The sequence below is a fragment of the Pinus tabuliformis genome, chromosome 6 (assembly GCF_031772625.1).
Source record: "Pinus tabuliformis cultivar Carrire ecotype Pingquan chromosome 6, CPIR1, whole genome shotgun sequence".
Classification (NCBI taxonomy): Eukaryota; Viridiplantae; Streptophyta; class Pinopsida; order Pinales; family Pinaceae; genus Pinus; species Pinus tabuliformis.
The window spans coordinates 1321001402-1321027673 of NC_142292.1; the positions used below are offsets into that span (position 1 = coordinate 1321001402).

At 37.2% G+C, this 26272-nt stretch overlaps 3 protein-coding genes across 4 annotated transcripts in view; all 3 read left to right on the forward strand.

Annotated features, from left to right (window-relative positions):
• LOC149263476 (Adaptin family protein) overlaps window positions 1-6723 on the forward strand; it is a 200463-nt gene extending 193740 nt beyond the window's left edge. For both annotated transcript variants that reach the window (XM_089426337.1, XM_089426341.1), the window contains one exon: window positions 4801-6723. In XM_089426337.1, the coding sequence (XP_089282463.1) occupies window positions 4801-5988 (1188 nt within the window). In that variant the 3' untranslated portion in view covers window positions 5989-6723. The remainder of the gene's footprint in view (window positions 1-4800) is intronic.
• Window positions 6724-9848: 3125 nt separating this feature from the next.
• On the forward strand, window positions 9849-15205 carry LOC149263477 (replication protein A 70 kDa DNA-binding subunit E-like). The gene is made up of 6 exons (XM_089388553.1): window positions 9849-10071; window positions 10229-10396; window positions 13264-13570; window positions 13686-14055; window positions 14201-14755; window positions 14915-15205. The coding sequence occupies exons 1-6, from the start codon at window positions 9849-9851 to the stop codon at window positions 15203-15205; spliced, it is 1914 nt and encodes a 637-aa protein (XP_089244679.1).
• A 2582-nt stretch (window positions 15206-17787) lies between these two features.
• On the forward strand, window positions 17788-18657 carry LOC149263478 (uncharacterized). Its single transcript, XM_089388555.1, has one exon. The coding sequence runs from the start codon at window positions 17788-17790 to the stop codon at window positions 18655-18657; it is 870 nt and encodes a 289-aa protein (XP_089244681.1).
• Window positions 18658-26272: the final 7615 nt, after the last annotated feature.

A 26272-nucleotide genomic window follows, 5' to 3' on the forward strand; every position in this document is an offset into this window, starting at 1 on the left:
AAGCATTGATTGATGAATCTTCCTTGGGCTTGGCTGAAAATCCATGATTTATGGTCGGGAAGATTGTTTTGGTTACTTCCTTGGGTCGTTGAGTAACCTTATGCTCGGGGAAGTTTGTTATGAGGCTTGGAGTGTCCCTTAGGTCATTGTGTTTAACCGAGAGACCAGTAAGCTTGGTCAGGGACCATGTGTACTCTCTTAGGTCATTGTGTTTGACCAAGAGACCATTGGTATGGTTGGAGAGTTTGATCCTGGTTACTCCTTTAAGTCATTGTGTTTGACCGAGAGACCAATAGGCTGGCCGTGGAGATTGATGTTGAGTTCTCTCTCTTGGGTCATTGATTTTGAATGAGAGACCAGTGGGATGGTCAGAGAGGTTGACTTTGGTTACTCTCTTGGGCCATTGTGCTTGATTAAGAAACCATTGCTTGATCCCATGGTCAGTTGGGTGCTGATGTTGATGCCATTGGGTTTTGCCTTATGGGATGAGTTTTATGCTATGTATCTTTCCTTATGATGAGACTTATCTCTTCCTTTGGTTATTATTGAGAGACCAATGGATTGATCGGGGAGATTTTTCTTGAGAGAAATTGAAAAATACCTCCTTGGCTAAGAGGGAGTGTTGGAAATTTAGTAGCCACGATCGATATTTTCATCAAGAAAGAAAAAGAAAATTAAATTTGAATTAATGACCCCACAAGTGTCAAGTCGACCCCAAGTTGTCCAGGCCCCTTTGGGAGCACCCATTCGACCTCCTTTTGAAGACTATTTATAGGAGACCACTTCTCCTCATTTGCACATCAAATGCTCTATTGATGATCTCCCTTCCAATGAAGATAGAAGGAGGACAAGGCGAAAATCAGAAAGAAGAGGAAAGAGGATGGCTTGATGGCTTGGCACTTGTGGAAGGTCTTGTTCTTGTTAGTTGTTATCTTGATGTCTTATTTTGACTAGATGAATTGATGAACTGAATATTCTCTCATAAGGAAAGAGTACTGGGTTTTCTCCTTGTGGGTTTTGCCTTGGTCTTTGACCTAAATTTTTGTCTCTCCCATATTACTATCTCTATCGTGATTTTCTGTTGCTCTACTATGATTAATGGTTGAAGTTTTCTTATGTATATCTGCTTGATGATGTGAATGCTATATGGTTTTAATAATAATGAATCATTTGAAGTAGTTATCGTTAAAAGAAAATTGCTCTGGTTTGTCACAACTAGAAAAAATCAACTCAACAAAGAGGCTCTAAATGGCCTCTAGAGTCCAAAAAAAATCATAGTACTAATAAGTAATTATAGTTTAGACTCTAGAATATACAATCTAATAATGTTGTAGAATCATTAGAATCCTCCTCCTCTTCATCCTCAACATTACTAGACTCTACAATGGGATTCTAGCTTGATTCCCTTGGTCTTGAAAGTAGTGGTACTCATCCAACATTCCGATCCCCTAATTGTGCAAGTGGGTCCAAGTCCATCCAAGAAAGGTCTTCATTGTCAAATTCTAGCGCTTGACCCTCCACAATCTACTCTGATGAGGGATCAAATTCATCCAAGAGTGTGTTGCTCGATTCAGGGGTCTTGTTCAACGACTGGTTGCGCCTCAATCTATGGTTGTACTAAACATAAACCATATCATTCAACCTTTTTTGTTCCAAATGGTTTTGCTTTTTGGTGCGTATATGCTCAAAAACGCTCCAAGTACATTCACGCCCAAAGACATTACATGATTAGCTCAATATCCAAATTGCTAACTTTTGTAAATTACGCCACTAGCCACCAAACTGTCCCCACCAGTAGGCTGCAATAAAAGTTGAAGACATAGAAGCTTCAACAAACTATAGCCCCTTGAAATAGATCCAAATTTGCCCAAGAAAATCAGCCCAAAAACTCTCCACATCAACCCTTCAACCAACTCTTCAAACCTACCCAAGAACTCATGAATTTGAAATGGCTCAAGTGAATTATGTGAGTGAAATGGAGGGGGATGTCCTCAATAAATAGCTTTAGCAGGGCCCTGGGGTTAAATATTTGGCTTGCCCTTTGAAGTAATTTATTTATTTTAAAATTTGAGGTTTGGTGGTCCCTAGTGATGTCGTATGGCACCGTATGGAGCTGTTTGATTTGGTGTTTTAAGGCTGGTTTGGTACAGAAATGGCCTTTTTTGGTCTGAAACCCTAAGCCAAACTGGTATGGCACCGACACTGGTTATATTGAAAATATTGTTGCTGCAGTCGGTATTTATGTCAACAAAATCAAAGGAATTAAATGGATATTTTATTCTTCATGTACACTGCAAACTGGACAGGTTGGCCCACCAAGAGAAGGGGCTTGACGCTTGGTCAAAACCCACTTGATATGACACATATAAATTGACAAAGAGACCTCCTCATTTGGCATCATCAACTCGACTTCTCTCAAGCGAATATGATCTTCTATTCACACATACGAAGGAGGAAGAAATCTGAAGTTTGACCAGTCAACCTTGACTTTGACCAGTGACCTTTGACCATCATTGACTTTGATTATATCTGGCCTTTGTTGACTGAGTCTTTGACTGTCCTTTGGAGTGAATACTCTGGCATATTTGACTGAAGAAGTTGACTGAATTTCTGGGCAATTTTTTTTGTGTCGACTCTTTTTGAGTGCAGGTCAAACTGACCTGTTTGACCAAATTGTCTGTGGAGCAGCAGGGCTGAAATTCAGCCCTTTTGACCTCAGTTGATCAGGATCAGAAGCAGGTCCAATTTTGGCCTCTTTGACCAGATTTGACTTGTGAGTAGATGTTTGACATTTTATCTCATTTGACTGGTTTGCCTTGGAATTTGGTTTGGTCAATGGAATTATATTTTGACTGGAAAAGAAGATGTACATATTGATTGAATGGGATAATTTCTCCTAAGAAAATAATTTCTGGGGTTTTCCCTGGTTTGGGTTTTCCCAGGATAAAAGTTTTTGTCTCTTGTGCATCATTGTTTTACTGTGATCTCCACTGCCCTATTGTACTTATGGTTGAAATTTTCTGAAGTTTTATTAATTAATGATCTGGAATGTGCTAAAGACATAATTGTATCATTGGAATTGGGAAGTAATTATCTGACAGAAAAATGTGCTTGTCTTAATTGCACTAAAAAAATCAACAGGTTAGACTGGTCAGTTTTTCGGTTTCCAGTTTGAATAACACTGGCCTAAACCACCTTATGAGAATTTTTCCATTGTGGCATGGTATTTTATTGGCTTTTTCCTATCTTTTGAAAAAAATACAAGGGACTGATTTTTTCCACATTGCAATATTTTCAGCAATATTATGGGGAGGGTTTCACATTGCTATGTTTTCTAATGTTGGTGAAAAATCACTGATTTTTTCAACAATGTTCTATATCAAGCATAATGGTTACTGATTGGTTGCACCATCGCCTCACTTTGTTCATGTCATCATTTCAATTGAACACCTCGTATTTTCATATTCATGTGGATTGTGGATCTGATTGAGCAACTAGACTTCCATCATGAGTTTCTTCTTCTCAACGTCAAATGTTACAGGTTCTTTTGCTCTAGAACTCCCCCCAGGATACACCCAGCTAGACAGTCTTGGCTCCCAGTATCCCCCAGATGATATCATTAGGTTTTGCATCGGGCCAGTATTTCCCAGATGATATCATTAGGTTTTGCATGGGGCCCTTCACATTAATAGATGAATACAGTGAGGCCTATTTTCCCTTTGCTTGCCCTCTAATTTTATGTCAACTTCCTTCTCTGAGCAATGCTTTGCGCCTTGGAATTATGCACTTTTATTTTACCTAGATCAGGTTCTTCTCTTTTGTTTTCTGACATATGTATCTCTTTCACATTGTTAGCTTTTCTTCAGTTTTAATATTGTTCTTGACACTCCCATAGTCGTTGGATTATTCATTGATTGTACTTTCTAGTCACATTGACCTTTTTGCTGGTCATTAATGGACAGTAAGAAAATTAACTTAGTTTCTTGTCTTAATGATTTCCACTCCATATTGTGATTAATAAAATTGATATTAGCCATGAACAAATGAACCTGTTATACTCTTCAGCACTAGTCAAAGAAATAATTGGGTTCAAGATTGATGTTTGAGAAACAACTTATTGGATACTATGACCCTAAAATCCTTAGATTAGAGAAGTGATTTTCTGGTTGCCTCTTTTCCAAACCTACCAGAGATCTATTTTATTTTGTAGTTCAACTCTCTTGGTTATACCAGTAACTAAACGATAATAAAGCAAGCATCCTGACTTTTACACACATTAGGGCCTACGATGATGTAGTGCTATATTTTCATGGAAACCTTTCTTGAACAATATCTTTCTTTCTTATCTCAATGCTTTCTCCAACATATTGTGATTAATGAAATGAATATGAACAAATGAGCCTGTTATAGTCTTCATCACTAGTTAAAGTTCAATGTTGTTGTTTGAGAACCAACTTATTGGCTTCATGACCCTAAATCTTAGATTAGTGAAGTGATTTTTGGTTGCTCCTTTTCCGAATCACCAGAGATTCTTCCCTTACACCAAACGATAATAAAGCAAGCATTTTGAATTTAGCACATGGGACGACCTACAACAATGCATTGCTATATTTTCATGGACAAGTTAAATGATCATTTCTGCTATAATTTTCTTTTTTTGCCATTGATGCAGGTTTTGATGATTGATTATTCTTCTTATGCAGAATGGGCATCATCCTTGAATCATTTGCTAGCTTTCTATCACATAGTGTTATGTTTTCCATTCTGGATTTTTCTAATTGTCACTTTGGCACTTCTCAGGTAGACAAGAGCCTATCATTTTTGAATGATTATGTGCAGTCATCTCTAGAGAAAGGAGCAAGGCCTTATATACCAGAGAATGAACGTCTGAACATGGATAATGTGAATGCTTTCCGCAGTCATCAGGACCAGAATGAAGGTGCTGGTCATTCTTTAAGGTTTGAAGCATATGAAATTCCAAAAGTTCCAGTACCAACAAGAGCTGTCCAAGTCTCTGTTTCAGCATCAACTGAGTTTGAGGCAATGGCGGAGTCTAGTTATGCAAGAGCAATGCAGCTGGCTGCACCTGTTTCATCATCATCAGATACACAGTTTTCCATCACTGATGGTATCAAGCTACGATTGGATGGGGTACAAAAGAAATGGGGTCGACCAACATATACTCCCACTTCATCAGTATCTTCTCCGGCCAACACAGACAAGTCCAGTAATGGGACACATGAAGGTACACTTGGTAGACCCATCACTATGCAAAACAGGGAGAGCTCATATGAGTCGAGACAAATTGATCGAAGGCAACAGGCTGAACCCTCTATAGAGAAGCAGAAACTTGCTGCTTTATTTGGATCATCTTCTGCGAAAACTGACAAGAGAGGTGCAGTAGCCAAAGCTCCTAAACCAGTTGATAAGAAGAATAATCCTGTGCGGTCAGAGAAGAGCCAGACAGTTTCCAAAGTTTCTTCTCATATGATGGACACAGCCATGTCTCAGCAAACTGTTAGAGCTCCGCCTCCACCAGACCTCCTTGATTTGAGTGAAGAAAGCCCTGCTGTAGAAGTATCTTATGACCCATTTAAGCAGCTTGAGGGCCTCCTTGAACCCTCTGAAGATGCTGCAAATCCTAAGCTTGCAGCTTCTGTAGTTACCAGTCCACCAGTGGATCTCATCTCTTTATATACGACCGCACCAATTACAGGCCTGTCTTTAGACCCCACTACCTCTGTGGGACAAATTACTACAGGTATTCTACCAAATGATGGCTTTGGTGGGGCTTCGGTCCTCCAAAATAGTTTTTCCGGTTTGGGCAGCCATGGTGTGGGTGTAGCTGCTACTTCTGGTCAAGCAATGCCAGTTGTGAAAAAGGGGGAATCTTCCCAGGATTCTTTACAAAAAGACGCAGTCTCTAGACAAGTTGGAGTGACTCCAACGGGCAAGAACCCCAACCTTTTCAAAGATCTGCTTGGTTGATTAATAAGGTCCAATACCAGACAACTTGGAGCTACATTTGTGGCACAATAATTGTTCTTTTACATCTTGAGGGTTTAAAAATCAGAGGCAGGTATGTGATTGGAAGAATTATTCTGATTATAAAGGCCATCTCTGTCATATTGCAAGGAAATGCTTATTTTCCTTGTTGAAACACTGTGAGTTGGTAGAATTCTAGAGAATTTTATGGGATGCAACAGGTGGGATTTTCAGAAGCATCCCTATTGAAACGTAAAGTTTCTAGGATTTAGCCATACAAGCTTCTATGTGTCCATCTCATAAATTGTATTCCCTGTGTATTTTTATTCAAGCATAGATAAATTCTCCAAATAGGAGGATGATGGTTTTGGGTCTTTTGTTGGAACATTATCCTTGAAATTCTTCTTTGAGTATTTTTTCTGAGATCTTTGTTGTTCTGGTAGCACAGTGTTTCACGAGTGTAAACTGTTAGTGGATTTTGAAGAGGACAAATAAATGTGCTGAGATGTTGTAAGGAATGCACTCTGCTGTGTCGAGTGGTATTATTTTCCCACTTAGTGTTTTCAACTATTGATTCACCTGGTTCCGCTTTTTTAAATTATCTTATCTATAATTAGATATCCCACTATCGCAACATTACCATTTGACTACATTACCAGGGATCTTATGTATCCTTCGAACACATTTGAGTGTTCCAGTGTTATTAGTTGTATTATTTGAGAACCTTTCGACATTCAACATTGCGGGCAAATAAATGTCTTTTAACGTCTACAAATTGAATCTTGAAATGCTTCTACACTTTCATATTTTTGGTTCTGCAAGGTAGCTGTTTTTATGACGTGATTTAAAGATAAAATTTGATGAGTATCTGAAGATCAAAATCTTCAAACAGAACTTGACAGCACTTGATGAGTATTTGAAGATCATATGCATTTCAAGAGTTGGTGATTCTTAACATATTCGATGCAAAACTTCTTCAATATTCTTCGTTGTCTATAATGCAGTCATGTCAATATCAACTGAATTCTTTTTCTGTCTTGGAGGATAAGCTCACTCCAAAATTTATGATTCAACCTAATACATAAACGAATGCTTGGCATTTGATATTCATTGATGATTTTTCTATTGAAAGATAAGCTTGCCACAATTTTCTTTTGGACTGCACCATGAATACCATACCACACGGGCATACGCAAATCTTGCATGAGTGCGTTCTCACTTCATGGCCTGGATGGATGCACGGAGTGCAGATACATTATTTGGTATTCTAGACATTTGAGTCAACTGAGCGAAAAACCCACTGGTGGAAAAATCTTTTCAGCTTGCTTTTTGGGTAGTGGTATGCTTTAGCGGTCAAGAAGAGGGAATATCCAGATATTTCTCTAATGCATGCAGACAGCATGTGATATTGCATTAATCTAATGCATGCAGACAGCATGTGATATTGCATTAATGGGTTAGCCTCGTAGGCAACTACAATAAGTTATTAATAGACTTAATTTGTTAGCATTGAAAAATATTTGTTACACTAATCGCATTTTAATAAATGATAGCGTACTATTATTGACCAAAAAATTGTTTATGGTTATAATATATTATATTATTATCACATTTTATAACCTGTAATAAATTAGTTAGTTAAGTTAGTGTATGTATATATATATATATATTCTTTTTGTTTGCACATCAGCCAATAACCTGTAATAAATTAGTTAGTTAAGTTAGTGTATGTATATATATATATATATATTCTTTTTGTTTGCACATCAGCCAAAAGATTAGATACTTATCTTACTAAATGTTTTTAGTATCTACACAATGGAATTTTGTTTCTTGTTTAAAGTTGATTAAAATTATTGTTTTTTTCTTTTGGAAAAGAATATAAATAATGAAATTAATTAATAATTAATAATTAATATAATTATATAGAAAAGAATATAAATAATGAAATTAATTAATAATTAATAATTAATATAATTATATAGAAATGATAAAAATGTTTCTTGTTTAAAGTTGATTAAAATTATTGTTTTTTTCTTTTGGAAAAGAATATAAATAATGAAATTAATTAATAATTAATAATTAATATAATTATATAGAAAAGAATATAAATAATGAAATTAATTAATAATTAATAATTAATATAATTATATAGAAATGATAAAAATAAATTTACAATATATTTTAAATAACACTGTTATATACAAATAATAAAATAAGCAATAAATTTAATAAATGATAAATAACATTATTATATAAATAATACATTTATTAAATGATAAATATTATTATTGTGGAAAACTGATAAAATAAATAATAAAAAATAGGAAGTAGAAAGAAGATAAAGGGAAATCTATTATCAAAAGTTCTTTATTTGAGAATGTTTTATTTGAGAATGTTGGTCTTGAGTAAAATGTTAGAATGGTGATTTGTCAAACCCAAGTCTATTTTGTCTTGCCTTTTTATGGAATAAAAATTGGTGTTTAAAATCTGTGTAGAATAGTGAGAATTAATTTTAAGGAAATTTTAGAAATCAGTAATCAATATGATATTAAAATCAAATTATTAAATACAAATTAAAATAATAAATTCAATCTTAATATAAAAAATTACCCTTAACAATGATATATCTTTATATTTATAATTGGTTGTCTTCAACAATTATATTTGAAATTATGTTGGCTATACTTCAACATTAAAACAATGATAGCATTTCAAATTTGTCATGTTGCTAGTTGGATGTTTGTATTTCTGGTACTCGTTTATGATAGGTTGAAATTCTCTATCATTTAATTGTAGGCTTGCACCTTTTTCACTGTTGCTCCCATTGGTATGTTGACCACTACGAATTGTTGGTTCACTAACTTTTGTTCTACTTGAAATTCTCTATCATCTGATTGTAGGCTTGTGCCTTTTTCATGGTGGCTCCCATGGGTATGTTGACCGCAACTACAGTATTGATTCACTAAAACTTGAAATATTTGTTGAAAGTATTGGTAAGAGTTTCGGAAGGATGAAGCATTTCCATCCAAAGGATTTTTCCATGTTTAAGTTGAAATTTTCGAACTTTGTATCCATATCCACCATTTTGTCCATTTAGCTTTGTTTTGTGTGTGTACAGTGAATAATTTTAGTTACATTGTTAACATGAACAACCTAGTAAGGATGAAGGTTAACACCATAATCTAATAGCATTGTTAATGTGAGCAACCTAGTAAGATATGATCTATCACTTCTATACACAATGAACAACAAAACAATAGATATAATAATAATTCAAGTAATATAAACAAAATGGAAAAAAAATACCAGAAATAAAAATGAAATTTAATTAACATGAACCTTTTATTTTGCACAGTATATTTGAAGGTGAATCTATAGTTCAATATACATATAAATTTATAAAATTGTCAAATTCATGATTTATTGGTAATTTTACATAGATTACATATTTGGACTAGAATAAAAAGATAATTTAAAAACTATAAGTTGATCAATCTTTAAGTATATAGTGGAAGCAAGAAACTCATTAAAAGGGAAAATTATACATTAGAAAAACAAAATATAGGAAACAACTAAGTGTAAGGATTTTACATATGGAAAAATTCAAAAGCAAAGAAAATAAGAAAAACAATAAAGGATAAACTCTAATTAGGCCGATAGGCCTTCCTTTGGAATAGACTTTCGTCGTTCCTTTGTCTCCCGTGTTGACACGTGGCATCGGATTCTGAATGGCCCCTTTGTTCCTCATACTGACACGTGGCATCAGATTCTGAATGGCATAACCAGGAGTTTTTCAGTCTCGTGCAGGTAGTGTCAGAATAGAGCGGGACAGTTCTGCGAGGGAGTGGTTCTGCGAGGGAATGACGGGTCGTGTTAACTTCCTGCAGTTATCTTCCACCTTATGCATTAACTGTTTTGCGGTTCCTTTGGATGTTAGAGCAGAACCTGATCCACGGTTTGTTTTCCAGTTTGTTCGACAGCCTCACGCCCTGAAGACAGTCCTCAGATTTTGCAAGCGCAAGGAAAAGTTCATCAGCCTATTTTTAGCTGCAAATTTGGCCATGACAGAGGTGATCTCTCCAGGCAAGTTTTCAAACCTCTTCACCTCATAGCATTTCATATTCAGAAGAACCTGTCTTTTGTTTTCCGAAAAACTGTCGGTACATTCAAAGTGTAAACCTATCAGATTGTCCATGTAAGGAAAACTTAATAAGTTTAGCTATCTATCTATCTAAGGCAGGGGAGTTGCATTTGGATGTTAGAGCAGAACCTGATCCGCGGTTTGTTTTCCAGTTTGTTGGACAGCCTGAAGCCCTGAAGACAGTCCTCAGATTTTGCAAGCGCAAGGAAAAGTTCATCAGCCTATTTGTAGCTGCAAGTTTAGCCGTGACAGAGGTGATCGCTCCAGGCAAGTTTTCAAACCTCTTCACCTCATAACATTTCATATTCAGACGAACATGTCTTTTATGCCGGCCGACTAGAATTTGAATGGATTCTTGATATGAAGAAAAGGGTCGAGTAATTCTGCGAGTGTATAATGTAATTTCTTCCACAAATCTCTTTTAATTTAGCAATGCCAGTTCACATTATAAGAATCAAGGGTTTCTGTAGTAGGATTTCTATAGTTTTATGCTTAATACATGTATAAATTATATAACTTCTAGAAGAGTTACACTATGATGCCTTAACCACCTATCTTCTCTGTGGTTATGGACTGTTATCTTATTCAAACTCTCCGCAATACTAGATTAATACACGCCTTTTTTATAGCCTCCATGAAACATACACAATTGCATATGTTCCCTCTTCTACGAAAGGGTGCAGTTGGAAAGCCATGTCCTGAGGCATGAATGCGTAGCTTTATCCCCAAAGGTTGAATGCTTAATACAAGTTATATTCTTTGTTGAATCCCATATTCAAATCCCAAGGGATAAACTCAGGATATAATCAATGTAGCCCCCTAAATGGTTAACTTCCAGTCACAGTTACTGAGGGTAAACTTTGATCTGTCTAATAAAATAGCAGGTACCAGTTCACATGATGCCAAGTGTATCTAGGGGTTCAGTGCTTTGAGTGGGGTGCTAACTACTAACTTAGGTTAATGAAGCCATTCAAGTGACTTGGAGATCTTCTTTGTACATCATCCATAGAGAGATTATTATACGCATATGAGGACGCTTCAAACCATTCTGTGGGTTTTGACAGGTTATGTAGCTTGCTTGGCATATATGTTGCCCATGCAATTATTAATGTGCAGATGCACAGTGATCAGGATACTAATGCTGAGTAGGCTCCTATCTATGTCTCAACAGTATCTGGGATTTTGTTTATTTATGTTGGAAATCATACCCTGTTTGACTCAGTTGCTCTGAATTTTTCTGGACATACCTAGAAGTTTGGATCTGCCTATTACTCTCTTACAAGTTAGAAGATGTCATTGCAGCTGCAATGATATCCTGTGTGACTTTTGGGGACTCAAGGAGCAGTGTTGAAGGCTCTGTGAATGCTTTCTAAGATGCAATGGAGCTATCTAATATTTGACATTTTCCTGGGGGAAAACTATTGATGATCAATTGTCAGCATCCGATTGTGTGGCTGCACATGCATAAAGTGAATAATCTTGTGGAAATGCATTATGAAAGGCTAGAGCTGATGCAGATGGCTAAGTTTGCTTTTTTATAAAAGTTCTATAATAGGAGATAGTTAAGTCGATTGCATTAGTAGCATTAAAAGTCCTGGAAAGGCAATGTAACACTTGAGCATCAACATTTACTTCAGTGTCAAAATGGAACACTCAGGCTTTATAATAAGCTGGGATGGTGGATATATTGGTGCATGATAATATCCTGTGAGCTTGGATGGGCATACACATCATTCCCTCTTAAAATCTAAAGCTGAGTTGATATTATGAGGAACACAATATTTCTGATAGATTAGGGAGATTATTGGTTATGTATGTGTTCAAAACTTGCTTCATTGCTAGGAAGATAAATTGCTTTACATTGAACAACATATTTTTGTCATGTATTTGAAATGAAATATGCTTTTGGATGATCTATGGTGAACACGTCTCCCACATGAACATCTGCTGGTTTCCAAGGAGAACACAGTCCGTAGTAGGGGCAAGTTCTCATGATCTATCTATTTCTTGGGCTGAGGCTCCTCCCTAATTCTCTTCAACATATGTCATTCTACTCTGAATTCTGCATGTGTGGTGCGTAAGAAACTGACATACTAACAATTCCACACGTAAGGATAGGTAGGAGGTGAGGTCATACTAACAATTCGACACCTAAGCATAAGTATGAGGTGAGGTCATTCAAAGCCCTTCATTTCAGGGCATGAAATTACATGGGTTGGTAAGGCTAAAATTATATTCAAACTGCCCACATTCTTTCTCCTTTCACATCATACTCCATTTCCCTCTTTTTAACTTTGTACAAAAAGAAAATGGGAATTGAATTACTCCTCTTTTCCAGATCGCTGCATTTAGGTGGATTGGTCAGGCTGCAAATAAATAGAAACTGCCCATGATAGTCCGCAATCTGGCCATTGTTATGTGACTGATGGAATCTGATTGTTGGTATGGTCTGCCCGCTGTTTTCAGGGTCCTGTTTCTGATAGTTCTTCTATATGCCTGGACTGAAGGAATGTGTGAACTTTCAGATTCAATAGCTATAGATGGTGTTTGACGAGCGTGTTCACTATATGCAATGCCTGCTTTTCAACATCCCTAAAATGTGCAGAAATGCACAAGCCCAGTGAGTACACCCGAATATAGCATATTAAAGAAAAAAAAATTGTGCATTGTTCACATCATACTTAATATATCATAAATTATTACAAAGCCATATGGAGTCCAGTCAGCCTTTTAGAAGGGTCTGGAAAGGGTAAATTAAGTGAGTGAAATACATGGCAAATGCCTTGATTGAACAACATCTCTTAATGTGTAGGATTAGTATTAGGATTGGCTGAGAAATTTTCCTATTTCATTGATGTTTTGCCGGTACTGTAAGACTATAAGCATTTTTGAACCGCTTGAGGTGCTTCTAAATTCCAACAAAATGTAGCTTTTCCCTGAATCAAATAACAAGCATTTCGTTAACGTGGATTACCTTGGGTGGTTAATATGAGAGGTTATTCTCCTCCCCGTGTAGGTTGTGCCCTTATTATTGTTTAACCATCAACAGTTAGCCTTCTTAGATTAGATTACGCATTCATGTCACATCTTCTTTGACTAGAATTCTGTATTGTGGTGAAATTGATGAATTGCAGGTACTCCTATCACGGGAAAAAGAAACCTCTTGTTCTATTATGGAGACAACCTTGACACCGAATGCCATTCCTCTATTGCTGAATGGTTGCACCGAGATTCAACCATACTTCAGATAATCGATGTAGGTTCCGTTACCTCATTGAAAACAACATCCTCGCACTTCCACATTACTCTATCTGATGGAGCACATCAACATAAGACTTTGCTACCATCCGCATATGGCCCACAAGTTGTCTCTGGAGACATCCAAATTGGATCAATAATTCTGCTCAAAAAAGCAGCTTGCACAGTGCTCCAAAACTCCTCGTAAGGCCCACCATTTGAAATCACCCTCTTTTACTTTTTCCCGCCTAGCCGTTTTTTGCATCAAAAGAAGGAAAATGGAATCTTTATTAATTCATTTCTTACTTGTTTACATAAGGTCCATCCGAGTCGTTGAGCTTGAAGTTGTGAAGCGCTCAGCAACGTTGATGAAGGACACATCGACGCTGCAACATGCACAGGCGGGTTCAGCCCAATTTAGCTCTTCGTCAGCTGAAGATACCTTGCCCTCTTTAGTTACTCCACCACCTTCGGCAACAACTACAACAATTCCATTCACGGCACTCAACCCTTACCGAAAGTATTGGTCTATCCAAGGTAGAGCATCTGCGAAGACATCATTGAAGGCATACAACAATGTGCGAGGCTCAGGAAAAGTTTTCGGATTTGACCTTATCAACCGTGATAAGGAAGAGATCCACCTTTCTGCATTTGCTGAACTGGCCGAATCTCTTTACAATCTAATTCAGGTTGGGCAACTATACATTGTATCAAATGGCACAGTGAGAAGCAAATCCAAACTACAACCACCTCAAGAACAAATGGGAGATTTACTTGTCTGCTGCTTCCACTATCAATCCATGTCCTACAGATGATCCAACGTTTCCCTACCAGAGCTTTCACTTCAAGAATATTGCTGAAGTAAAAAATGCAACTCCAAATACAAATGTAGATGTCATTGGTGTTGTTACTTCCACGTCACCTGCATCAACAATTCGACGAAAAGATGGAAGTGAGACATTAAGGAAAACACTCATACTAAAGGACAGGTCAGGTTTTAGCATTGATGTAACATTATGGGGAGACCACTGTGACTATATCGGACAACATCTTTCTGAATTCTACTCTTTCGACAACCCACCAATTCTTGCAATCAAAGGAGGCCGCGTGTCTGAATTTAATGGCACCACAATAGGGACGATACCAACGAGCACTCTCACAATAAATACACAGGTTGAAGAAACTCAGCAACTACATGCATGGTTCCGTGAAACCGGCTGTAGCTCTTCTTCTCCATCTTTGAGTAGAAACTATGGTGTTGCTTCGAAACGTGCCCTGCCACGAAAGACGTTTCATGAAATTGCTGGCATGCAGCCCTCTGATAAAGCAATCTGGGTTTCAGTTCGAGCAACAATTACTGCTCTTCATATGGATGACTTCTACTTTCTAGCATGTCCACTAGATTTCAATGGAAAACAATGCATGAAGAAGGTTGTGGAGCATTCTAACAATCTTTGGCATTGTACAAAATGTAACGGTGACTTCCCAGAATGTGACTACCGTTACAAACTCAAAATTGAGCTACATGACCACACCGGGAATCTACAGAACGTCACAGTTTTCAATGATGCAGGGAACGAGCTCATGGGCATCATGGCTAAAGACCTGTTCCTACTTTCTATCGAACCAACTGATCTACAGGAAATTTGTGGCCGGATTTCAGGGCACCGTTTCCAGCTAACACTTTCCATTAAAACAGATTACTTCAACGGTGTTCAACGCTTGCAACCAATACTGATCAATTCAGAGGAAATTCAATATGCCTCTGCATGCAAGGAAGCGCTCACTGACATTCAAGCACTGTCTGCTCCAAAACGACCTATTGTTCGCCGCCTGTGAACTTTTTCTTAAGGCTTCATCTACCACGCCTGTTTGTACATAAACAAACATTTCCACACAACTAATTGTCTCATCTTTGTAAATTACACACCCATGTTATTATGATGAAACCTGTAGTTTTCATTGCAAATACTCTCTTCCAGTCATTCCAACATATGTATGTTTGCCATTTACATTTTACGTAATATAAATATCAACATTTGTAAAGAGTCACTACATATGTGTCTCGTTCGTTCTCTACATGCTACACATTGATCCCTTGCTTGCTAAGCTATTCATTTTATCGCTCAAACATGTCAAACAATTTTTTTTTTAAGAAAAGGGAAAGAAATATTTTGAATCTTGTTTCTCTCCTCTCAATGAAAGATACTAAAATAACATATGATTTCATAGCATTCCTAATTGCATGTTTTCCCTTCTACCTAATCTACCTATCTTCACCGATGTTGGACTAAAAAAAATTTAAATCTATGTTCAAAATATAATGTTCCAATTTCACAATGGATGTGCACCCAATAAAATGAGATACCAAACATGCACTACTTGTTTACGAAAACTAACAACTATTACTTGTACTTGTTTAGATATGCCACGAAACAATCAACTTGCGGCCAAAAACAAGCGGCGACGTATTCTTTATGCACAACAAAAGGATCGAATAAATGCACGACGTCGACTACTTTATGAACAGCACAACAACCCTACTACTTCCTCTACATCCCTTCCCACCTCAAATGCTCTCCCACCTATACAAACCAACCCAGCACACATTCATCATATCCAATATAACCCTCCCCTTAACGAAGAACACCGTCGCTTTCGAGAAAGGATTGATGGACTTTCTACCTTGCATGTTTGCACAACATGCAAGGAAGCATACCCAGGAATGAAAACAAAGCTCTTCCACAATAGACTCTCTTGTTTTCGTTGTGCATCATCTAAATCTACCAATCGTTTTTCTGAACTAAACAACATGGACCCTGGAGAACAACCCTGTGTCCTTCACCAATTAACCCAAGTTGAAGAAATGCTCATCGCACGTGTCAACCCCATTCTACAAGTCACTCATTCCCGTGGTGGTCAATATAAATATAGTGGCCATACAATTAGCTTCCCTCAAGATATCACCAGTATTGCCAAATACTTACCCCGGATGCTCTCTGACTTAGACATCCCCATTGTGAAAAGGAAAAATCCATCTGAAAAGGCTTACGAATTCTACGTTTGCAAATCACGTGTCCTTGCAGCCCTTGAATACAAAATAAAATATGACCCTTACTACCATGATGTTCAATTGAATTCATCTACAATTTCTACGCTGCCAGATCTCCCTACAGACATTTCTTCTCTTCTCCACAGTGTAACCACCTCCTCTTTTGAACCCCATCAAACCACTACTGATACCACTTATAATCCTGATGATGTCATGCTACCTCCATTAGAAATCCAACCCTCTTCTTTCGTTCCAATCCTCCCAAATTCATGTACCGAGCGTGACCACATTTGTAACTATTTGCACTCGACCCATTCAAGTTCAACAAGCTCTATCGATTGGCCTCCAATATCTCCAACCGCTATAAATGAATACAACACCATCGACCTCCTTGCCATGGCATTCCCCACACTCTTCCCTACATGCATTGCAATGATCATGCAACCAAGACTTACAAAAGTTGAAATGCATGAATATGCTTTGCACTTGCTTCACTACCATGATAACCGCTTTGGCCAACACCCAAGATTCCGCTACTATCTTTATAACATTCTAATGCGCCATCGTAGCCAAGCAACAGCTAGTGTCTTCGTGAAGAAGTACATTGAGAACAACTTGCCAACAACGGTATCAGACCTACGCCAGTGTCTTCATGACTCTCCGGATTCAAGATTGCCAGAGCAAATAATGAGGTTTGGGTCAGCTCTACGAGGAACACGGTCTTTCTGGAACAAACGCCGATCTGAGCTGACTGACATGATCACACAAATAGGAAGCCCAACATTCTTCTTCACTCTCAGTGCAGCTGATACTAAATGGCATGACTTGCACACGATCATGCCCACAAGTGTTCATTCCACTTCAGTCAACCCCTTCCAATGGAAAATCCAAAACATAATTAAAAACCCACATCTAACAGCCCAATATATGCATTGTAGATTTACAATTTTCCTTGAAGAAATCCTTCAAAAAGGCCTCCATGCAACCGACTACTGGTGCAGGTATTATTTAATATCCATATCCCTCTACATTAATTTTATACATTGCATATACATGTATTAACTAAATGTACCCTTCATGTTATATTCAGATACGAATGGCAACATAGGGGATCCGCAAACATTCATGGCTTCCTTTGGCTACAAAATGCACCAGACATGGACAGACTTGATTGGGACAATGCATTAGAAGTTGCTAATGCACAGAAATATTTCAACCACTACGTAACTGCTTGGAATCCACGTCAGGCAGAACATCGAACTATTCCGCTTCACCAGTCAACAATTCATAACCCGTGTCTCCTTGACACAGCATCAATATTCGCATCCAATCAATTTGAAGACTACACAGAGCTTGTCAACTGCGTTCAATGTCATACAAGTGTCATGAATCTTCCTGTCTTCGTAAGAAAGACAATGTGCTTAGCTGCCGATATGGAGTACCGTGGGAATTGAAGTCCACTTCTTCACTTTTCATTGATGATAAGGGTCATAAAACCTATGTCCCTGCTGGCAATGATGAAAGATTGAATATTCACAACGCCGATCTACTCTCTATTTGGAGAGCAAATGTTGATTTCCAACCAGTCCTTTCTCGCCATGCTGTATTGAAATATATTTCAAAATATGCAACAAAAGCAGAGACAAGATCTGAGAGCTACCGTCAAATGCTATCGCGACTATCACAAAGTGCCCTTCCAGAAGCACCTACTAGTGGTGTCATCCGGAAACTCCTTACAGAAACCATTGCAGATAGAGACATTGGTGCACAAGAAATATGCCATATGTTACAAAAGTTACCTCTCTCTCTTTGCAGTCGTACATTCCGTTCTTTGAATGTCAACAGGGCTATTTTCAAACGTGTTTCGCAAGATACTGAAAATCCTGGTTCGACACCAAACTTTATCGTTGCGTATATGAACAGGCCTGCCTCACTAGAAGCACTGCCCCTCCTTGAAGTTGCTCGCTCGTGGTCATATTCTGCCCAGCGGAGAAGAAACCACTGGAAACACATATTCCCCCCAATGATTGTACATGTCTTGCCCCATTACAATGTCATTCCTTCCTCTACTAATCCTTCTTATGCCACCTTCTGTTGGAGTGAATTACTCTTGTATTTCCCCTTCCGAACACTCCCTGATGATATCGGTTCAAATGATGCAGATATTATTGCACACTGGGAACAAAAAAAGGGTGCATATACACCATGGCATGTCCATCGCGAACCCGAAAACCCATAAAGCCCACCTACTGAAGATCAACCTACCCCACACACCCCCCCTGATTCCATTCAGCTGGATGAATGGCAAATCCTCTCTCAACTACACCCAGGTTACAATATTGCAATTGATGACCTCGACATGATTGGCTACCGCGACTTCGATGTCAACCACAATTGGTCACAAAATACTGTCCCTCCCCCCTTGCAAGAAACTGCCATCAATTTCATTGAATTCAACCGCTCACCCATTCAAAACCAACATCATTCATTTTCCAACCTTCCCCATGAGCATACATTATCCCCTACCCAAAGCATAGCTTTCACCGCTGTTTTTTCACACTTCAAAACCCCTTCGCCAAAATCCCCACGGAAGATCATCGTACAAGGAACAGCTGGCACAGGAAAATCCCATTTGATTAAATGCCTTCACCAAGCATTTGTGGAAAACTCGCCAGCCAACAAAAACCCTTTATTGTTACTTGCACCAACCGGCGTTGCAGCTTTCAACATAAATGCCCTCACAATTCATTCTGCCCTTCATATCCCTATCCAGACAATGCATCCTCTCGAAGGCTAGCCGCTCCTACACCTGCAAGAGCAACTCTGTCATGTAGAATACATCCTCATTGACGAAATGAGCTTCATTGGTCCAAAAATGCTTTCTCGCATTGACGATCGTCTAAGAGAGGCATTCCCTCTTCATCGGAATACACCATTTGGTAATCACTCAATTATCCTTGTCGGAGATTTAGGCCAACTCCCACCCGTGAAAGACATTCCTTTATATGCTGGGACATCGCGTGGCACTGCACTTTGGCGCAGCTTCGACATATTCATAACACTTTCAACCGTTTTCCGTCAACAAGGAGCTAGCTCGTCCCAGGTTGCTTTCCGGTAAATACTTGCAAATCTTAGGAATGGAATATCTACACTTGAAGATTGGCAACATCTAATGTCAAGAACAAGTTCCTCTCTTACACATGAAGAGAAATGCACATTCGACGAGTCCATGCACCTATTCGCAACAAACAACGCAGTTGTCTTGCATAATAAGAAAATGCTCAAACAATTGAACATCCCAGTAGCACTTTGCTCTGCGGAACAACAAAGACAAAAAATTCCTACTACAACAGAAGATGAGCACCTACCTGCAAAGGTGCTCTTATGCAGTGAACAAAAAGTTATGCTCACCAGCAACTTATGGGTACATGCAGGCCTTGTCAATGGCACACTTGGGAAGGTCATCTCAATATTTTATTCAACTGACTCAAAGCCCCCAACATTACCATCCTTTGTGGTTGTTGACTTTCAACAATACAGAGGAACACTGTGGGACATTTCACACCCAACATATGTACCCATTCCTCCCATCACAAGGGGTGCACGCTGTCAGATACCACTTCAAATGGCATGGGCTTTAACGATACACAAGTCACAAGGAATGACATTAGACAAAGCAACAGTGGACATCGGCACCAGAGAACGCCAAGGGCTAACATTCACTGCAATTTCAAGAGTGCGGTCACTAGCGGACATACACATCAATCCAGCATTCCCATTCTCCCGCATTGCACAAATGCACAAGAATCCATATCTTAAGCGTAGACAGCAAGAGGAATCATTCCTTGCATCAAAATCTATCCAGGATAATACACTTTAGCCAATCATACAACCTGCCTTCCAGAATTACCCACATGGTAAACACCACTCACTACATAACGAAGTTTCACATACATTTCTTGCTATTACATTTAATTTCATATGATTTTATACTCATTTGGAATCGTTTAATTTATTTCGAATATTCAAACAAAATCGTCAAACATATTCATTGTCAGTTACAGTGTTTCCTTTTTGGATGCCAACAGGTATGAATACATGCTACCTACGACAGTTGTACGAGTGTTGCGAAGAAATTCAACAACAAGAACTTACATTACAAGATATGCAGACAAGGATCCTGCCACAGCAATCCATGCCACTTTACCGTTTGCGCCCAGCAATTACGTTGTTAAAGAATATAAGGAAACTACTTAAATTTACAATTCACATCCATGAAAGGGATGCACACAGGAAGATGCGACATCAACTGCAGGAACAACTCGCACAACATGGCACCACAATAAACACTAACTGGTGTTGCCGATTCCATGGCCCATCATGCATATATGATTAGCGGCTCATTCTCAATTACATCTCTACATAATGCTTTTATTGTACATATGCTTACAAGCCAACGAATACTTTCATTGTATATATCTTTACTTATATCTGGCATGTTTAGTTATATCTTAATAGAACTGTTCTCTGTTGTATGAACAAAGAGAATTCAAGTACGTGGTCCACTGCTCTTTGTTTTGGGTTTTATGATTCAACCAACAACTTTTTTTTATAAAGAAACACGTTTCTCACTTTAGATAGGTCGATGTTTACAACAACCTATTAGGGAAATTTTCATTCAACTCTTTAATTCTCTCTATTAGTGTTGATAGGGTCAAAATCTGCATATTGTTTCTTATCATTTACCCAGTTGATGACTAGCTCTGTCTCTCCCAGTATCTGGATTTGAGCAGTACCTTTCTTAATTGTTAAATTTTCCAGTATCGAAAATGCACTTAACTCTACCCAGTAGTTGGTACCTTCTGCCACTGCAGCTTTGAAACAGAAACTATGGTTTTCCTTCAGAAATAACACACGTCCAGCACCACAAATCCCTGGAATTTATGGGAATTTTATCTCTCATGCATTTCAGATTCATATTTGCAATTAAAATAGTAGATGAGGATAGTTCTTGACAGTAGAGATTTCTTTTATTCTGGGCTCTTCACATGCTTGGTGATGCATGTTAGAGTGCCAAGTATTGTGAGTTCAGTTATTTTAGTTTCATATTGTCTAGATATGGCTCTTGGGCCTTTACTCCTTGGATTTTAGAAGTGCTATCATTTTCGTTTTGGAGGACAAGTTTGTTCAGTTGACATTCTTTACTGTAGATTACAACTGCTGGCTTATAATGTGGATAAGTTTAGGTCCTGTTCATCTTTTTGAAAGGTAAATGAAATGGTGTCATTGGTTGCCATCTGAAAGTTTTTTATCTCAATTGGATATGTTTCTCGAATGAGTTCTAGAGTTTTACTACGCATTGGTGCTAAATATGTCCTAACATATGTAATATCGTTAGGGTCTAAGATTTGATAAGTCCTACATTGTACAAAAGAGTTCAAGAAGTTGGAAGATATCACAAAACTTTTGTTTCATGAATAGGATAGCAGGAAGTTGCTCATCTAATAATGCACTGCCATAAAATTTAGCAAATACTACTTTGATTAATTCTTCCACTGATTTCTCGGAAGTCATTATTCTGAACTTTTATTTAGATGGATTCTCTCCCACAAAAGTTCAAGATTGTTAGTAAACCCACATGTTAGTATTTGCACCATGTCACACCATGTGATCCTATTCTTAAAGATAGACTTATGGGTTTTGGCCCAAGCATTCCATTTTTGGAAATTCATTAATATTTCCCTTTGATATCTACAATTTAGATTTGTGATTGATGTGGGATCTATGTTGTCATGGGAAATACTATTGAAATCTTCTGAGTTACTAGGACCATAAGGATTTTTTATATTAGATCCAAACTTTGTTTGGCACCATTTTTCCATGCATATTAGAAAGGTTTTACTACTACATCATCCTTTATAGATCTAGGAGGATGATTGATAATAGAAGACTCAAGGAAATCAATATTCAATGTTTTAATGAAAAACGTATTCAAATTATCTACATCGTCTTTCAAATTTTCAAATTGAGATTTCACTAAAGAGGCATTTTCTTTTGCTACATCAGTAGCAACAATTACTTTCTTGCAATTATTTAAGTTGCTTTATAGAGCATTTTCAGCTGCAAATATCTATGTTTTTCTCTTCCATAAGTAGATTTGGTAAATTTAGGAAATTGAGAATCCATTTCCTTTATTGTATGAGGAGACAAGGATAAGGATCTTTCTCCTTTTAAGATTCTTTGTAGTCTGTGTATTTCTTTTAAAATTAGACCAGAGTTTTCATTAAGCTCATGGAATGACCTTTTTAACTCCTGTGTTCTTTCTTCCATCTCAGTGGATTCTACGTGTCTACCAAATATAAATTGTTTCATTTCAAGGATATCTTGTGCCATATCATCAAGATTTTGTGTTAAACAAATATCTTGGTCATTTGACTAATTTTGCAGGCACAAAAGATTTTGAAGCTTAACTGTATTATTTTAATAGCTCAATGGAGACCGCATTCGTAAGTGTTAATCTGAAAGCAGTCATAAGCAGTCATAAGCAGTCATAAGAAATAAACTAAACCTTGATGCCCAAAATCATAATCCTAAAATAATCTGATAGCCAGCACAACCGAACTTCATAAGATAGTATGGCCAAGGTCTACTAAATTTAAGGCATCCACAACACGGTGCATTTTCTGTTCTCTAAATGGTTAAGCAGGTAGTTGAGATGAATTGTTTTTCCATTGAATGCAGTATACCCCAGAACACAAACTTTGTACAGAAACTACATGATTTCTCACAGCTGTCATTTTCTGCAATCCAGTACATGGTCCACTGCTCTGTGCTTTTTGTTGGTTAAATGATCTGTGTTTTGCAATACGAGAGAGCAGGTTGGGCTCTAGAGCCCAAATGGCAAGATTCCTTCTACATTAAACAACAAAAACATGTCAGCATTTTACCCTTCCATCACATTCACAAACTTGAGTTTTATACCATTTGGATGTTCAGCTTTCGAAGATGCTCCAGACACTCACAATGGGTTGCACACTGCTATTACTCTGTTTTCTAAAACTCTCAATTGCTTAGAAATTTGCAGATATGGACATAAATCCAATTCCAATATCAATTTACCATGTCCAATAATCTCAACATTACAAATGATAAGAAGCCATCAAATGCATCTCTTTTGAATTTTCACGACAAAAATATGCATACCATTCAAAAGCCTCTCCATTTCCTCGAATTCTCCATTATAAACTGTCAATAGTTAATTAAAAGGTCAATACTGAGAGTCCACTTGAACAAAATAAGAATTAAGTGACAGAGTTACCATGTGGTGTCAAAATCAATTCATAACTTTACACAGAATTACAAGAAGAATAGCTCCTGTTCATCACTTTACACAGATTACAACAAGCATTGCTTCAAACGCACAAAATGCCCAATCTCTCAGCTATACAATAGATTATAAATCTATAAAGAATTTAGTTTTACTCCACCCCAATAAGGTGTGGAATGTTATATGCACAAGCCAGTACAACTGTTTATAGTTCATCACTTGAGTTAATTGCTCAACGCCATGATTAGTGTGAAATGGATGTTATTGTTAAGATGCTATGCTGAAAGAGTTCACTTTCTTTGGTGTTGCAACCACAAGTGGAGCTCCTGGAGAATTTGTAATAGCAATTTGCTATCCACACTGGATTCATCTTTTGGAACAATCTTGTAGCAATAGCAGCTTTTTAGCCCATTCTGGCCCTTGTAACACACATGTCGCTGTTTTTTACTTGCCGGGAGTTCCAGATGACAGAAAATTTACCAACAGTGGCAACTAGATGGCACTCCTGCCTTCCACTCTCAGTAACCTGCAGTGATGAAGAGAATAGATGTCAGAAATTAGTACACTTGAAGAGCTAATAAAGGTTATATTGCAGGCCAACGGTCCTGTAAGGTTCAATTGCTACATGTTATGAAGTTGAAGTCATTTTTTGTGTACCTTATCCCTTCATATACAATTGCTAACTTTTAATACATTATTATTTGTTTATAGTGGTGATATTCAAGAAGCATATGGCCAAATTTTTGTGTATCTGTAAGGCCATGTTTGGAATTTGTGTTTGGGAGAATCGAATGAAGTGGAAGTTAGAGACATAGAAACTTTGTACAAAAAATAAATGATTTCTCACAGCTGTCATCTTCTGCATTCTCTGATTATCGCTACTTATACTCAACATTCAATGGTTATGGTCAGCTGCTTGATGTGGAGTAGTCTTTTCATGACGGTACAGCTCCAACACTTCCACTGTCGAAATTGGTTGGCGATATTTCTCTTTTGAAAGGATATACGCAGATTACATAATTGATCTTAGTTAATTCGAATCTATATTATCTGGATTCGTAAGCCCAAATACAAGACCTAATTGCTTTTACGGTAATTTGAATCTACAATTCCTGGAGTAGTATTTGGCGGTTATGAGGTTATCTCTGTTTGCAATTTCATGACTAAGCGTTATTGCTGTCTACAGATACTTGTATGGTGTGATGTTAATAATTATTGCAGACACGTTGGTTATACTACCAATTGCATTCCTTATTTCACAAGATTTCCCAAAATACTTTGAAAAATATAATACATGAATTTAAAATCGGTTTCAAAATTTTAATAACGTTAATGTTTTAGTTGTAGTGTCAACTAGTAAAATAAGTGATTTGTTTTAATATTTGCAAATCACAAATTTCTTCACTTTTCATTTACCATGTACAACGTTGTAATTTACTTTTTACTTAAAAAAAAAGCATGTTGCCAATAATCTTAGTAAGTATGAACGCGTTCTACACTTACTATATTGATATGAATGGTTTGGTTTTGGTTTTGTTCTTTTAATATCAAATGTACTGGTACAGGATGGTCAACGTGGTTATTGCCTTCGTCACTACTCAACTTTATATATGCCTGACTATCTATAGAACTCTCTTCCTTTTACTAATCCTATCGGCCTCTCTTTGTACCTTTTGGGACAATTGCTAGTAATTAAAATGATGAAAGTGACAATGATGATGTTTAGATGTAAATAAAATCAGTGCAAAAAAATTAATGTTTTATATAATTTTTTTGAAATTTTGGATGTGAAATGGGAATAAGAAATATACACGGTCAATGAAAAAGTTTAGAACTTAGAATTCATTGAAGCACATGCAATAAATAAAATCTAAGACCTATTCAAGGAAGCTTTTGAGACCATAAACATCAAATATACGGGTGTTTGTTAGCTCACAAGAAGTTAAACAAGAGTTGCACTAAAAACATAATAGATAAACAATTAGTAGATAATTTTAACTATTTTACATATCCATCAAAATCTTTCAAATAATGATAGCTACTACCTATTGGAGCTTTTGTAAATTGTGGAGGAAAATGTTATAATTACAATGAAAATATATAATTTATCAACTACTACGTACCTGTGGGTTTTAACCCCGTACATAAATTACTAGCAAACGAATTCTTAAAACAGAAAAAATATACAATGGTGAGAACATAGAACAAATGTACCCAGAGGTTTTCCCCTAGATCCCAAAATCGAGAATACTAGATTGATTGATTGATTGATTGATTTATTTATTTATTTTTTTAATGTTACAATACATATATATACATGCCAAAACATTCAAAAACCTCAATCCACTAACCTTGGATTAGAACATAAAAATAGCTCACTTGAGTGGATCTACAAATACCATGGAAAAAAACCATCATGCCCAAAAAACTGTGTGCAAAAGCCATGCACATAACCATGGGTAGGTCTGCCCACCATCTTTGGGTCTCCCTCCAATCCTTGGGTCCACATAAAATAATTTTTTTTTCT